This window comes from Triturus cristatus, chromosome 4_1 (genome assembly GCF_964204655.1).
Source record: "Triturus cristatus chromosome 4_1, aTriCri1.1, whole genome shotgun sequence".
NCBI classification, from domain to species: Eukaryota; Metazoa; Chordata; class Amphibia; order Caudata; family Salamandridae; genus Triturus; species Triturus cristatus.
The window spans coordinates 592,585,747-592,602,478 of record NC_140585.1 but is presented as its reverse complement, the minus strand read 5'-3'; the positions used below and the strand labels follow the sequence as shown (position 1 = coordinate 592,602,478).

The window sequence follows — 16,732 nt, the reverse complement described above, 5'->3', positions numbered from 1 at the left end:
GGCTAAAATCTACGTTTCTCTAGAACAAACCAGACCTACCTGCACCGATGAGTGACATACAGTTTCTACACCGAAGACAGCTTGGAACTTACGAACTTAAGACACACTGCAGTCTAGCTTGGATTTCTCCATTTAGATTTGTTTTCAAAATTCTTCTTGAACACAGATGTGCGTCAAGGGCATGCCTGCAAGCTGTAACGATTCCTTCTATACAAAATACAAGGAACCAGGGGGCTTGCAGGAAATCGATACATGAATGAAGAAACATTCTCAACAAGTTAGTCAACCTCCAGCGGCGAGCATGGCACGACGCACTTCCTCTTTGCACCGGCCGCGGTTTCTCAAGGCCCACGCCCCAAGACTACTCTGTCACTTGAACTTCTTTAGAAGAGGTGCCCTTTTCGACAGTTTTCAAATCATGTTCAAAGGAGTGCCCTAATTGCAACGTCATTACAGTGCATAAAACTTCATGCCAAGGCTCTAATAATGTATGTGTTATTAGTCCACTACACCCAATTATAACAAAACCAGGATCTAGGTTTGCTGTACAGCCAAGAGGAAAGCAAGACCAAGGTTGTGTTGTCACATCGTACAAATATTTGTTCAGTCCAATGACTAAATGCATTCACAATCTCATCAGCTGGTTTGTTAAATACGCGGAGTGTTTGGGAATTAAGAGGACTGATAATGGGGCTGAGAAGATTCAGTTGTTCGTTCTGCAGTAAGCGAAAACAAAATTCCACTGATGCACCTCCATCTATGACCATTTATACCAATCTCCATTGAGACCCAGTAAATATCACAGCAACACAATCACCCGCAAATTTGGCAAGACTCAAGACTGCAACACCAGTGGACTCACACTGAGCAAAAATTGATGTGCCGACTGACCTCAGTGTTATTTTGCATGGATGATACCTTTGTACAGTATATTGTTGTTGCATCTATATAGCACTTACTACCTAGGAGGCGCTGTGGTGCTTTTCGGCAAGTATCACAATTCTACAGAAACCTAGTGTTAGTGATAAGTCACAGCGACATTATTATTATCAATAATAATTTAAGTACAAATAAAGAGTGTATGCTTTAGATGAGATCCGTCACATGCATTATTCTAATATTATTGTGGCCAATGTTTGCCAATTTTAGTCTGGTGAGGAGTTAAAACTACGGTTCTTTTCGTGAAAAGGGGTTATATGGTTTAGGATTGTGTTAAAGTTAGATGTTGGAAAAATTATTTGGGAGTTCAGTAAAATTACATTATTACATTGTTAATTTGTTGCATTGTGGAGTTAATATTCAAGACTAGTGAACAGAAAATGTGTGTGTTCAAGCAGACGGTTTGAGGGATGTGCGATTAACTAGGGGAGGATCAGAAGACTTATCAGCAATAGAGCAATGTACACATATGGTCAAGCAAGTTTTTTTTGTCTTTTTTAATCAAAAGATGATACATAGGATTGGAGAAGCTAGATTAAGCCTTCAATTCATCCTGATCAATAACCATGTGATGATATTAGGCACTGTGCTCCCAAAGCTGCTGTGATATTATGGGTTTTAATAGAAGGTGTGGGTAGAAGGACGTGCAGCACTAATACTATAACTTGACGATTTATTTGTTTATTGCCAAATATGGCTCCAAACAAATATAATCTATTTCATATAAACCTAAAATTGATACCAATATTAAGTTCATCAACGCAAGCAAGGGAAGGAATGCTTCTGGCCCTGATGCTATTCCAGTGGATTTGTATAAGGCCAAAACTCCTTTATGGGGCCCCCTCCTGACTTTGGTCCTGAGGGCATGCTGTAATACAGGTTTTTTTTATCCACGTGGGCGGAATCAACCATTGTCCCGATTTATAAAAAGGGAGACCGCCTTCACCCTGCGTGCTATAGGCCGACCTCCCTCCTTGATTCTCTAGCAAAGATAGTAGGTCGTATTATATTGAATAGGTGGATTGGGTGGAATCGCACAATATTTTATCAGACTTGCAATACGGGTTCCGGCCTGAGATTGGGACAATAGAGTAGGGCTTAACCCTGAGCATGTTAATCGGAAAGTATACCAAGATCAAGAGATCAACATTTACCTGGCCTTTGGTGATTAGTCATCGGCCTTCGACTACGTTATTCATGCTAAGTTGTGGGTAATCATGAGTGACTTGAGGGTGGAGGCATCTATTATCAGCATTCTAAGACAGCTGTATACGGGATGTAGAGTCAGAACTAGATTGGAACCAGGAGAGAATGTACACAATGCTTCAGCATAGAGCAAGGGGTAAGACAGTGCTGTGTCCTTGCACCTTTCCGTTTTTCCTTATATATATATATATATTAGTGTAGGTGCTGTGTTAGCCAACCAATGTAAAGATTTTCCACAGGTGGTACACCACCCTGTCCCAGCCCTCCTCTATACTGATGATGCCGTTTTTATGGCCCGAACTCCCCTTGGTTTACAGAGTCTGCTTACAAAATTTGTTGAGTATATTCAGGACTTAGATCTGTTTGTCAACCAATCTAAAACATTTATTATGAAATGTGGGAGGAGAACAGCAACCTGTTGTGATATAAATATTATGGGTACAAATATTGGTTTTACAGATATTGGTTTTGCAAACACTTTTTCATACTTGGGCATATTATTTGATAAAGAAAGCTCATGGATCCATGCTATTTCTACCAGGAAGCTACAATTTAATAAAGCATGTATGGCCCTACAAAACTTTGCCAGAAGATTGGGCACGAACTCCCCTGACAGATCTACAAAACAATGTTTGAGCGTGGCATTACATGATGCGGGAGTTTGGGGACACACCAAATGTATGGCAGTGCAGAGGATGGAAAACAAATTTTTAAGGTAACTTCTTGCCACCTCTAAGAGTGCCTCTGCATATGTTTGTTATGCGGCTTTGAGGGTTCCGTTCTGTACAGATTTAATAATATTGCAGCCCATCTTATTATGGCATAAAATCTGGACATCAGAATATACCGGCTTAAATTGCGCCATTATTGGGGACTCCCTCAAGGGGAGTATCTTCACGTTTACCCTGGTTGACATATATTCAACGCTTCTTTTGTTACCTGGGGCATCCTCATAATTATGAGAAGCCCGAATCCTTGGAAGATATTAATAGAAAAGATTTGAAAAATGAATGCATGGTGCATCTCGAGAACCTTAGAATGACCACTGAAATATTAAAGCCTAGTGTTTTAAAATATCAACTTATTTTAACCACGTATGAAATGCAACCTTATCTTAAATATGTATTAAGTCTCAGGCTTATACTTATTTTGACCCACGTAAGATTGGATATCTTTCACTGCTTGATTAGCTTCCCTGAAATGAATGATGGGTCTGTAAAATTAACAGACTGCCCTTGTGGCACAGGGAACTATCAGTCTTGTTCTGCAAATTTTATAGTAACTTGAGATAATGCTACATTTTACCTATTTTAAGACCGCTTAATTTTACACAATGTCGTCCTGCTCATCTTTATTTACAATAAATGTCTACCGTGGAAATTTGTTGAAGCATGTCAAGCTTTTTGTGGACTGTGTTCTACGCTAGAAAGAACATTTTACATTGTTCTTGAAAAGCACTTTGGTACAATTAAAAAAAAATCAATTGATTTAGGAATTGTTTTTTTTTTTGCGCTTTCTGGTTTTTAAAATGTAATTTATTGTATTTTTATGATTTTATTATGAAATAGAATAAACTATTGAAATTGACTTGACAATGTATTTGTTTATAGCCAAATAGGGCTCCAAACAAAAATAATCTATTTCAAACATACCTAAAATTGTTGCTAATAATAAGTTCATCATCATATTGGACACACAGAGCATGAAGCACAAACATACCTTACCTTAAGATAAAGATAATTTGACTAAACACAAATAGTGGATCTCGAAGAGTCGCAAGACCACATGGGTTTAAGGACTGTATGTCTCATTGGGAGTTTTGCAGTCAACAACTCCTACTTAGGTGTTATGTGTGTATCATCAATAAAGTGAGTACCCTGCTTTTGCACGCCATTTGCTAAGAGCTGATGTATAAAAAGTGCATGTAGTTGTGCTTCCTTATCCAAATAGCTGTAGTTTCTTTTTCATCTTAATACTTCTTAAGCACAAGGTATTTTCCTTCACATTTCACTCTGGTTAACGGGAAGCACTCGGATTTAGATGGGCACACATGATACAGGGAGTTCCTTCCACAGCCACAGGTCTACAGTTAGGTGCATGTTCATCAAAACAGTCTGCCCTTGCTGAATCTACTATAAGAGAGTAGTGAGACTAATTAGAACAGAAGTATACTCATCAACCTACAATTAGTGTTGGAACAGTCGTTACAGTAGAACACACTCCTGTCTACACCACTGGTTTGCAGCAGGTCATTCCGATATCTAGCCTGCCATTTTAAGTTACAATAATATATTTAATAAAAAACGTATTTGTACCAGAACCCTTACTAATACTTCTCATCATGTTCATATATTCCTATTCAAAATACTTCTTGGTGGTGAAACATTCAGAAGGTTAATGGACTCCAGTAGCATACGGCTATGTCTGCGGAGCGGTGCTCTGCTGCATGTACCAACTGAAACATCAGGTACATTGCAGTCTCGTTCTGCAGTAAACTGTGAAGTACTGCTGCTTTACCGTAGGTCACAGCTGCAAGACCTATATTTGTCTCCAAAAAGCAATTTACATTTAAGACCATCAGTCACACCAAGATGACCTTTGGTGAGCAAGTACCACAACACAACATTGGCATCTCGCAGTAGCAACACAAGCCTTTTGTAAGGTTATCAAATCAAGCCAATTACATTGGGATAAATCTAATAAAGTAGAGAACAAAATAAATGGTTTATTGTTCTCTACATGGCAGCTGACTTTGCCCGCTTGTACAGGCAGGATAGTAAAGCAGTCACACTGTTAACAAAGAATGAACATTTGTTTGCTCAACAACTTACTGAGGATATGAATCATGTTGGAAACATTTGAAATGATCATACTGGTTGGATATGAACAGAATGCACAAAGCAGAAGGCTAAAAGAAGCATACTTTATTCCCAGTGGATTCAGATATTCACATCCAGGTTTAATCAGAAATCTCGGGGCCTGCTACAAGGAAAGATTTTTATACTGTGCACCACTGGTTTGGATTTCTCAACTTGATCTAAAACTCTGTGGCACAGTCTTCCAAGTCAGAAAAACAAAGCTGTCTGCACACGGTTGTATTGTATTCCGCAGAAGCATACACATTGACTTAACTCTGCATATACTGCACACTCCCGCCGATGCTGCAAAGGAAAATTGTACACTATGTTTTTATATCTAAATCAGCAGCATAATAGAAGAACAGTAAGCGAAGCCAATGGGCATCAACTCTTGGCTATTCCACTGTATTTTGCCACTGCTGTCCAGCATCTGCAACAGAAAACAAGCATTGAAAATGCAATAGGTCTCGCCTTTGATTAAGTTAAAGCCATTTGCTTTGCTAATGGTATTGTATAGCAAAACAAATGGTTTAACTTAATGAAAGGCGAGCCCTATTGCATTTTTAATGCTTGTTTATAATACTTACAGTTAAGTATTTCACTGCCTGCGGGGAAAGGAGGGTGTATACTTTTCCCAGTGAAAGGGTTGGCTGGGAGACAGCGAGAGGGGCCGATGGGAAGCCGGGGAGGAGCCCCTTGAGTGGACACAAAGCATCTGGCGTTTATTAAAAGTTTTGAGATCCTAGGCAGCTGAGAGCAGCGTCTGCCTATTAAAGACTCTTTGTCCCCAGATATCCCAGATGACTGTAGTGTCCTGCTGGGCGTGTCTGAGGGGGCGATTAATCCCCTATACCACAACACAAAAATAAAGAAAGCAGTGGAAAACAGACAAGACTGGGTGGGAAGAGGAGATAGAAAATGCAGCGCACAAGGGCAGATCTACTCAAGTGTGACAGACCATAAGAGAGCGAAAGGAAGGAACGAAAATCAATGTAAAACTACAGAAGGGTAAATGAAGCGAACGGAGCGACTGCAGTGAACAGGAACCACAGTTTGAGAAGGTAATGAGAAAGAACGCTACCTGACGTCTAACCAAGCAGGCTAAAATGTTGCTGAAATAACGTTTGAAAACCATGCATTTTTGCAGAATCTATAAGTTATTATTTTCAATCCTTGGCAGACAGTACAGTGGGTTAATAACCCATCTGTACAGATGCATGTTACCTGCAGGTCGCTGGTTCTAATCTCAGGCAGAAAACTGCAGCTAGTGCAGGCAATTTTGTGTATCCTGCAGACCGCAGACTACAATGTCACATGTCATTCAGACTGCTCAATAGGCTACTGCACCTGCTGCAGACATTTGTGAATACACATGTGATACGTGTGCAGCGCGCAGTTTCCAGTTCTAGTGAGATAGCTCCCTTCCAGCGCGGCTCAACCGTACGAGCGCTGCATGAGGCGAGCCCCAGATACAAGTGAAAAAGGCTTAGAAGGCTAGGAATTTGGACGAGGTACCCCTAGACGTCATCACTGTTGCACCAAAGGTAATCTTAGATACAGATCATCGTGAACCCTGTTCCTGCTCCAAACCCCCGCCCAGCTTGCAGACAGTGGCCTCTAGTCTACCAGTGAACAGTACACCGCGCAGCCTCGCAGGTGGTCTGTGGCATGAAGGCGCTACCTCTAACCAGCCCATGATATAGAACAAGACCGCCCGCCCTGAGGTTAAAAACCCCCCAGAAAAGTCTCACAGCAGTCACAAGCTGGGACCACAGGTCCGACGGGAGTGGGTTTTCGTTCTGGCTCGTGGGTAATATTAGCGCTTTATACCTGCACCGATGTGCATTCTGCGTGTTTGTGTCGGCGCTTTACCATACCGAGGCATTAGGAATACCGACCTGAGGATGGCGCTTTAGATACAGAGACTGTACCGGACCTGTTGGCTTCGCTGCTGGTCTGCGAGTGGTGCGACGCTGTTTCCGGTACTGTCTAACTTCCAGCATGAGAGGGGAGTGAGAGGATGTTACTGGTGTGAGAGTGCTTCTGATTGTGTGTGAGGCGTGTGAGAGTGGTGTCTGTGAAGGGTATGCGCAGTGTTTTAAATGGAAAAAAATAAGTGCAGTTACTCATCAAATTGAGTTAGGGGTGTGGCTAGTGGGCGGGGCTAGGGTGGGATATGATACAATGGCACTTCTTCCATCATTTTGTACTTGCATTATCCTTGTTAGTAATTTCAAATTCCCCATATGTGCAGATTCCCTCTGCACATGTGACATAATACATGCTTAGTAATTAATAGCCATTTTGCTGTTATGACCCACTAAAATATGTATGCAGCCCATTGCACTTACAGTGATCTTGACATATTCTGTGTGGTCATTGGCCAGAAATGTTTTCACACTGCTCAAGACTGTGATTTTTAAACCTTCCTTGTCTGATCATGAACAGTTGTTGTGATTTAGGCCAGCACTGAGTGATGTTGGGCCACCAATGTACTATCTTGTGCCAGAGGTGTGGGGTCCTGGTTTGCCCTATTAGACCTTGCCTCTGGAATGTCAGAATTTTGTTATGTACCTTGTTTCGAACAGAGAACACAGACCACGAAAAGATCAGGACGAGCTCACGAAGAATAGCACTTGGTTCATAATGGCATGCATGCGAAAACTTGTGAAACAGAGCGGAGACTTGTAGCTTTAAATTATATTTTAACTATCTCATCCTTTTTCCTTCATTCTCAAGAAAGCTAACAGAAAATATAATTGAAATGTAGCTCTCTAATAACTCTTAGGTATTCCCAATATGTTGACATGTATACATTGGGAGTCTGTAATGTAAGTGGTCATGGTCCTTCCACCAATCTTTACTACATGAAAGGAGATTGCAGGGCGAAACCCTGGCACAGCAGCTTCAACATGCACACTCCTAGACTACTGCTTTACCACTTTTTTCTTTCAAACCAGGTAACACCAAACCGTATTTGTACAGTCCTGGGCACCGTCCCTCCATTAGCACCATAGTTTTCAAGAGAGCCTCATTTTTTATTTCTGGTATTTATAAAGCGCGACACTCATCCCATAGGATATCACGGCGCTGTAAGAAAAAGGGGGACTATTGAGATTTATGCAGAGGGAGTTAGTTTTTTGGAAAGAGGTGGGTTTTTAGTTTTTGCCGGAACTGTAGCAGGTTTGTAGTGTGTCTAAGATCCATGGGTAGCTCGTTCCATCTTTTGGCCGCCAGATGTGAAAAGGCTCGCCCACCTGTCCTTGCCCTGAAAATGCGCTTAGGTTTTGCCAGGGCTGAGTTATTGGACCTTAGGTTCCTGTTTGGAATATAGAATTCGATTTTACCTTGCAGGATTGTAGGGCCTGTTTTGTGGAGGGCTTTATGCGCGTGACAAAGTATTTTGAAGGTGGCTCGTTGACGCATTGGTAGCCAGTGGAGTTTTCTTAGGCATGCGGATGCCGAATCTCGTTTGCCTTTGTTGCATACCAATTTGGCTGCCTGGTTTTGTAAGACCTGTAGGCGGGAGAACAGTTGCTCATTCATCCCTTCGAATAAGGCATTGCCATAATCCAGGCGGCTGACCAGAAGGGCCTGGGTGATTGTGCGCCGGCAGTCCAATGGGATCCAAGAGAAGATTTTGGCCAGGAGTTTCAAGATTGCAAAGCCTTTGCCCCAGAGTATGCGTACGTGGTCTTTCATGGACAGTGCGTCGTCCATCATGATGCCAAGGTTTCTGGCGTACTGTTTTGGGGTGGGGGCTGTTCCCAGTGACGATGGCCACCACGTATCGTTCCATGATAGTTTGGCTCCTCCGAACAGTAATATTTCAGATTTTCCGGCATTGAGTTTAAGGCAATGGTTGCTCACCCATTCTGCCATTTCGGAGAGACAACTATGTAGTTTTTTCTTAGTTGTTTCCAACCCTTCGTCCATAGTCACTATCAGCTGTGTATCGTCGGCATATGAACATATGCCGATGCCCCACTTTCTTCCAATGTCGGCTAGAGATGAGACATAGACATTAAAGAGAGTGGGGCTTAGTGAGGACCCTTGTGGGACCCCACAGCCAATGGGACGGGGTTGTGAATGGAATTGACCCATATGCACTGCTTGGGTGCGGTTACTTAAAAATGATTTGATCCATTTTAACGCTGTGGCTTGTATTCCTTTACTCTGGAGGGTTTTTAGTAGGCATTCGTGCGATACCGTGTCAAACGCCGCTGACAGGTCTAGCAGTATCAGAGCCACAGATCCTCCTTGGTCTGTGATGCATCTGACAATGTCCGACACTGCCAGCAACGTTGCTTCGGTGCTGTTGTTTGCTCTAAAGCCAGTTTGGGTGGGGTCCAGGAGTGAGTTGTCCTCCAAGTATTTGGACAGTTGTGAGTTGACCATTTTCTCCAAAGCCTTGGAGAGGTAGGGGAGCTGGGAAATTGGCCTGTAGTTCTCTGGGTTAAGGATGTCGGATCCGGCTTTCTTCAAGAGGGGGGTTACAGATGCGTGTTTCCAGGATTCTGGAAAGGACGCAGAGGTGAGGGACTGATTAAAAAGTTTGGTGATGAGGGGGCAGAGTGAGGGTATGATTTCTGAAAATACACAATGTGGGCAGGGGTCTGCAGGAGAACCGGATTTAATTGTTTTGAGAACCGCTAACACCTCCTCTTCGGAGAGTGGTTGGAAGTTGGTTAGGCATGGGGAGTTGCCTGCGTCTAGATAGACGTTATCTTTGTCGGATGTAGGCGAGTTTTCGTCAGGGCTGTCGGATGGGGTAATGATATGGGAGGAGGTAAAGGTAGAATAAATTTTGTTGATCTTTTCAGAAAAGAAGGTGCTAATCCGTTCGCATGCCTCAGTTGAGGGGGTGAGGGTTTGTGAGGTACTGGATGGATTGCTAAGCTCTTTTACGATTTTGAACAGCTCTTTAGCGGAGTTGTGATTATCGTAAATTCGTTGTGTGAAGAATGCTTTTTTTGCATCTCGAATGGCAGAGATGTATTGTCTCCGCTTAGTGATGTAGTTAGCTCTGGTTTCGGAGTCTTTAGTTTGTCTCCATTGGTGTTCTATTTTTTGACATTCCCTTTTAAGGCTTTTGAGGATGGGGGTGTACCATTTTTCATTGGTGGATGTTTTTGTCCTTATTTCCCGCGGGGGTGCTAGTTTGTCCAGCGTTTGGCGGATGCCGGTTTCTAGCAAAACGACGTTGTTACAAATAGGTGAATCGTCTGGTAGGGAGACTTCTATTTCACGGAAGTGATTTTGGAAGTTGGAGTCGTTGATCAGTCTCCAGGCTCTGTTGGTGGTGATGGGGGTAAGTCTAGTCTTTGCGGGTTTGCCGGGGAGTTTAAAAGAGAATGAAAGCATGGAGTGATCGGACCAGGACAGGGGGAGGATTTCTTTAATGCAGGTCGACTCAATGTTAGTAAAAAGGAGATCCAAGGTATGCCCTGCTATGTGCGTAGGGCCCTCGACCAGCTGTTTAAGTTGCAGGATTTCCATGTCGTACTTTAGCTGTGTTGATCCAGGGGCATCGGTGTTTTCGTAATGGACGTTGAAGTCCCCAATGACCATGTAATTTTTGTGTTTCAAGCACGATGGGAGCAGCTGGTTCAGTAATTTGGCGCCAACGCTGGTTTGTTGTCCTGGCGGATTATAGACGACTGCTCCTGCTAATATGATAAAGTAGCTCATGTTCGGGATAGACAGTAATTGTATCCGTGAGACATGTTAGGTGGTCCCTGAAAATCACGGCGACTCCACCTCCTTTCTTTTTGCCTTGTCTGTTTTGTGTGATTATTTTATATTCAGGGGGGAGGGCGTTGGCCAGGTCTGGAGCACTGGCGTCGGTTAGCCATGTTTCAGTGACAAAAACCAGATCCGGGCTCTTAGATGTTAATATGTCCCAGATGTCTAAAGCATGTTTGGGTAGAGATCTGGCATTGAAATATAGGCATTTTAGTTCCCGCTGGTAACTGGTGGAGAGTGTGTGATGATCCGTTGGGAGTTGGCCCATGCTAGCCCATCGGCATGAGCGGCATGAGATAGGTCCATAGGATAGACCAGGGCCAGTTTGAATGCATGGGAGCGGTTTGATCGCTATGGTTGTTTTGTTAAGAGCTAGCAGTTCGTTGCGGTTATAGCGAATGGTATCAGCCATGGCTGGGCTGGAACCTGTAGGGGGTATAGCCCCTAGTCCCGTCCGGTCGCGGACGAGCGCAGACTGGCTTGCCTTAGGCGCGCCTTCGGCGCGCCATCGTCGCGCCCGCTGCGCGACCGGGGGTTGCACATACTTTAGCTTAAAGGGCTCAACCTCTTTTCCTCTTATATGCAATGAGATCTCAGCACTGTGGGGTACTGGCTATTGGTAGTTCAGTATGTTAATTTGGGCACTGTCATACTGGGTCTGTAGTGGATGTGCAGAGCAGAGTAGAGGCAGTGATAGGTGGGACCTGTTTTAGTTGACGGTTTTAAAGTGCTATGAAAACAAATCAATGACAAACATTCTTAGCGTCTGGAAGGGGAATATCGAACATATCAACGATCCCTCTTTACGAGTCATTAATCCACCAGCCCAGGCGTGGCACAGCCAAGAATGAAGGCAGATGTGTAATCGTGTCTCTCTCACATCTGGTCTTCTTACATAGTTGTTAGTTGGTGTCAGAAGGTGAGTAGATAAATATTCTAGGGTACATTCTTTGTAACGCTATGCACATCTTAATATTTTAGCTCAGTTATCCCTAAAGATGACATTACATTCTTTGAACAGTATTACTATTCATGCATTACTGCCACCACACTTTAAAATACTTAGCATCTGCCACCCTCTGCTTGAAGCCACCGGCCATCTAGGAACTTCTAGGGCCCTGGTTCCACCTATCCCATGTAAAACATGGAAATATGTTTGAGGCCTCAAATAATCAAGACTGACTGGCTTGTGGTGTCTTCTGGCACAGAAGGAATATCAGATCACAACCCACATTTCCTTTTCAGATTTGTGATTTAGCAGGAGTGTGTAGCCTACAGTGAAAGAACAGCCTAAAAGAATTCACTAAGTACAACGGACAGATTCTGCAAGTCTCTCTGCTATCTGGATATGTCTTGGAATTATACCCAATTCATCCATTCCCCATCTTAAAGATTGGTACAATGATAATATAGAGAAGAGTATCCTTGTCTTACAACCTACTGAACCCAATAAGAATCATACTTCCATGTGATCTGTATTAAAACTAAAAAGGGGTTCTAAACCAATTGAGGAGAGGCTGTTGCCGAACAACTAGAGCAGTTGACCCTGAAGCCGGAGAACCGGGTTCGAGTCTCGACAGGGATGCTCAACATCCTGTGATTCTGGGCAAATCAATAAATTTTCCTGTGCCGCGCAAAAAAATGTGTGTGTTCATCTGTAACTCAACTGGTGCTCATATAAAGTACTCTAATACCTTGGAGTCTAGTTCCTGCTGTATAAAACTCCCCCCAACCATAAAACAATTCTAAGTCACATGCCTGATAGGGTGCACTGATAGTGTTAAATGATATGCAATGGTAAATCCTTTTTTATTTGAATTAAAGTTTGGATGTCACCACATTAAAGAGGCATGTTTTATTTTTTTGTGGCATTTAGTGCAATAATCTTTTTTGAATTAACAATTGCACCAGCTTTACCAAGGCCACACCAAATGGCATTGCCAATACTTGTTTATCTAATGCAGCTTCTTGAAGCCACACTGTTATTGTCAGGAAAGTGGAATTATGCAATTCCTTTTCACATAAACTATGGATCTCCCACATTTGCCACATCATCTGATGCATAATCTTCAGCTTTTAACAAAAAAAATTTGTTTCTACTGCAAACAGTTCAAAAGTTAGTAAAATCGTACCAACACGTAATGTTACGCAGTGGAAGTCCCTTTCCAGATGTTCACTTCTCACCTTGCTGTTGCTTATTGCTATGTCTAAACTGCAGTGCAACCTATGCCCAGACAGGGTTAACAAGTATACAGATTACAAAAAAATGAAGTAATACAATCAGGAACTATTCTGCAGTACAGTGTCTCTGATTATTATGATTTATTTGTCATTGGACTTAGTACTCAAATTCTCGTGTGCGGACACACTCACACAGGCCCGAGCGTACAAGCACATACAAAGCAGTCCGCACACTTTCTTTAAAACACCTTCGTAGACTATCCAGATTCTATATCTTCCTCTTTCCCTCACACGTGAAGGCACACACAAGCCGTTAAACACTCACAAGCAGTGAAACACTCACACAAAAAGCTCACGCAGGATAAAGGGAAGTCTTTACCTCCTTACCTCCCGTGGTTTCCTTAATTGCCGCTCTCAGTGGGTCGCCTGGATTCCAGGGCGTGCACAAATGTGCACCATGGTGTAAATGTGATTGACAGAGCAGTGTCTGAATGGTATGGACACTGCTCTGTGAAGCTCAGCGTGAAGGTGAAATTCTCGACACCTATACGTCCAAGACATAAGGCAACTGAGCTGCTGTTGAGCGGCTCCGCAGGGGCTCAGCACAGGGCTACAGGGGCACTTTGGATGTCAGAGTATAATAGAGGCAGGTGCCACCCTGCCTCTGCAGAATCTGCAATAAACAATATACAAGACATGAGTACCGGTACTCTCCTTGGCGGGGGAGAAGTGCCGGTACTTGAAGGAATAAAAATAAGAAGTCCCGGTACTCAGTACCGGTGAGTACCGGCCCATTTAAAGCACTGGGTGTGTGAGAGTGCTTTAGTGAGTGTGAGACGTTTAGTCTTTGAAGGGTGTGCGGGTGTTGTAGGTAGTGTGAAGTTGTGAGAGTGCTGTTGCTAGTGGGAGACTGTTACTCTGTGAGATGTGTGTAAGTGTTGTTAGTAGTAAGGCTGCTAGTTTGTGAGGATATGGTTGTTCTGGGTATTGTGGAACTGCTGGTGTGGGAGTGTTGTGAGAGGCTGTTGATTGTAGGAGGATAAGAGTGTTGAAAGTAGTGTGAGACTGCTACTTTACAGGTTGTGTAATAGTTGTCACTCGTGTGAGACTGCTACTCCACGAGACTGTGCAAGTGTTGTCGGTCGAGTGAAACTGCTAGTCCGTGAGGGGTTTGAGAGTGTTGTAGGTAGTGTCTGGCTAAACCCAACCGTGCAGGAAGAAACAGCGGATGCGGGCGGCGGACGCTCTCGGCCCCAGATCTCAGTCTGACCCTCCCCTCCTCACCCTGGTCGAATGCAACTGAAGACGCGCGGGAAATTACACCTCTTAAGTTTAAAGTATAGTGTTTGTGTTGTTCCCATAAACCGTTCTTCTAGTGAAGACAAAGGTCCTCAATTAATTGAAAAGAGGTCAAGACACACAACATCAATCACAGGATGTAAAACCGGCGACTTGGAATATAACTCGCAGGGGCAACATGCCATTAATTGGGCACCGTTTGTGATTTAATAGGCTACTCTCGAGATCGATAACACGAACATTCCCTTACACACACACACACACGTTTTCCTTCAAATATATTACTATGTATATCTACATATTTGTTTTGAGTGAGTGCATGTATAAATAAATACATAGATATACAGCTCCATATCTTTATATAACTTATGTAACATATACATAAGCAAGTGTCAGTGTGTTAGTCTCTCTTTGTACGTATAATTACATTACAGTCTTTCTTGTAGCACCACACCGTCTTTTGGCAACTTTGAGGGCCCCTAGACTCTTAGAAGACTCAAAATGTAAACACACATGAAATACAGACACACATAATGGAAAAGAGTTGAACGACACAAGCGTTTTACAGTGAACGAGATCCATGCGCTTTCTAACCCAAGGCACAAACTGCGAACTCACTCACACGCTGCAGTAAAGGCAGGCAGTACCAGCGCCCTGTGTAACTGGCATTAGCAGCAGGCGCCGGACTCACCCCGGTGATGACGGTGCATTGCGAGGCGCTCAGCAGTAGCAGCAGGGTGCATACCTGCAGGGGGCTGCTCATGGCTTGCGCAGAGGTGATGCTCCCTTCAGAGCTCAGGGCCAGTGAAGCTTCAGCGCCGGAGCCAGCCTCCTTATGAGCTCTGCCTGCGCCAGAGAGCCGCCGGATCAGTGTATATCAGTCACCCACCTGACTCTCTTTACATCGCCCCTGTTCAGTGTACTGCATCTGGGTATAACACATGGTATAACACATGGGAGCCTGCAAACCCTATATACGACCCTAATTACGAGCGACGTGTGACGTCCGAAGTCGCCTGCAATAAAGAAATGACGTTTACACTCAACTGTAATAAAATATTACAGTTCAGTTCTGATCTCACAATGCCTGCTGCCAAAGAATAATTAAAACTGCAGTTTACAAAAAAGGAAAATTAAGGGACGGCGAAAAGCTATAAACCAAGAGCGGCCGCCAATGTTAGCGGACCGCGCACCAAAATAATTAAATAAACAAATGCAAATGTGAAAGCGGCCCGCAAAGCAAAACAATTAAATAAATAAATAAACAAGCAGGGTCGCCAACATTGCGTTTATGTCGGAGCCCGACTTGCGGGGATTTGTGTAGGGGGGGCGGGCGTTGAAACAAAGCCTGCCGAGCAGCAAGGGACGGTGAAAAGCTATACCAAAAAAAGTGTTTAGCGGCTTATTAAGAGACAATGTCTCCCGCTGCCAGTAAAAGATGCAATCCTGGTGGGCGGGGCCAAAAGCGGACAGAGTGGTAACCAGGAGGGACTAAAAAGCCTCCTGGACAATCATAACACCCGGTTTTCCATAATTGGTGACGCAAAATGACGCGCACCAATGGAAAACACGGGCGGAGTAGAAAGCGAGCTTCTGGAATCGTATTGATTCCAAGAAGCCCTTGCATGGCGAGAGCAGCGCATGCGCGCTGCTAACGCCAGGCGAGACCTAAAAATGGTTATGGTTAATGCTGACCAGCATCGATAATATAACCCAGTGTGATAATGCATATGTGTGCGTGTGTCATCATGCAGCGCATTCATGTGTCATGTTACTACAGCCTCCATCATGACTTATTTGCGCACAAGTTACCATGTATGAGCAAGTACGCATCATGATGGTGTGAGGGCCATTATTTGTGGATTTACCATTTCAAGATGACATACAACTATCTCACAGTGTAAACTGTGCAAATGTGCCTTATTTAGAAAGAAGTGGCTGGGCACTACCGTAAAAAAGGATAAAAGACTAAAAGGGTTGTGGAAGCAATGGTTGAGTGAGTGTGGGGAACAAGTAAAAGTGCTGAGCAGTCAGAGCAACACGAACAGTAATAAAACGTGAATTTTAGAAACAAACACGAACAAATCAATGAAACCACAAATTTGGAAATTATACGCTGCACATATTAGATAGAAAAACTTTAATGAAAGGAGAATTGAGAGTGGTAGAAGCACCGTAAAATAGTGCTTTAAAACTAAAGAGATAAGAATTAATGCAAATGTATACACTTAAATATAATAACATGAAAGAGAAAACATGGCCTAGAGTCCTGGAGAGTGCTATGGAGAGTTAACATGGGATAGAAAAAGTAGTGGTATTGCTAATAAATAATGAGTTAGAAGCTTGACATTTTAAGGAATGATATTAGAAATGACAAATTATGAAAATTTTAAAACGATTTTATTATCTTGAAAATATAGAACCGTGAGGTTTGTAGACATTAATGGAATTTGCAGCCATCTAACATACTTGAGCATAAGTAATGCAATATGACAGTAAAGGCC

The 16,732-nt window shown here is 43.2% G+C and overlaps 1 protein-coding gene across 5 annotated transcripts in view; it reads right to left on the bottom strand.

The window, feature by feature from the left end:
- The window catches only part of FAM107B (family with sequence similarity 107 member B), a 271,881-nt gene that overhangs the window by 121,876 nt on the left and 133,273 nt on the right, over positions 1-16,732 (bottom strand). The window contains exon 1 of one of the 5 annotated variants that reach the window (XM_085652938.1): positions 40-218. The exons of the other annotated variants lie outside the window; for them this stretch is intronic. Coding sequence (XP_085509064.1) covers positions 40-58 — 19 coding nt within the window. The 5' untranslated portion in view covers positions 59-218. Of the gene's footprint in view, positions 1-39; positions 219-16,732 lie in introns of those variants that run through there. 5 annotated transcript variants of the gene reach the window in all.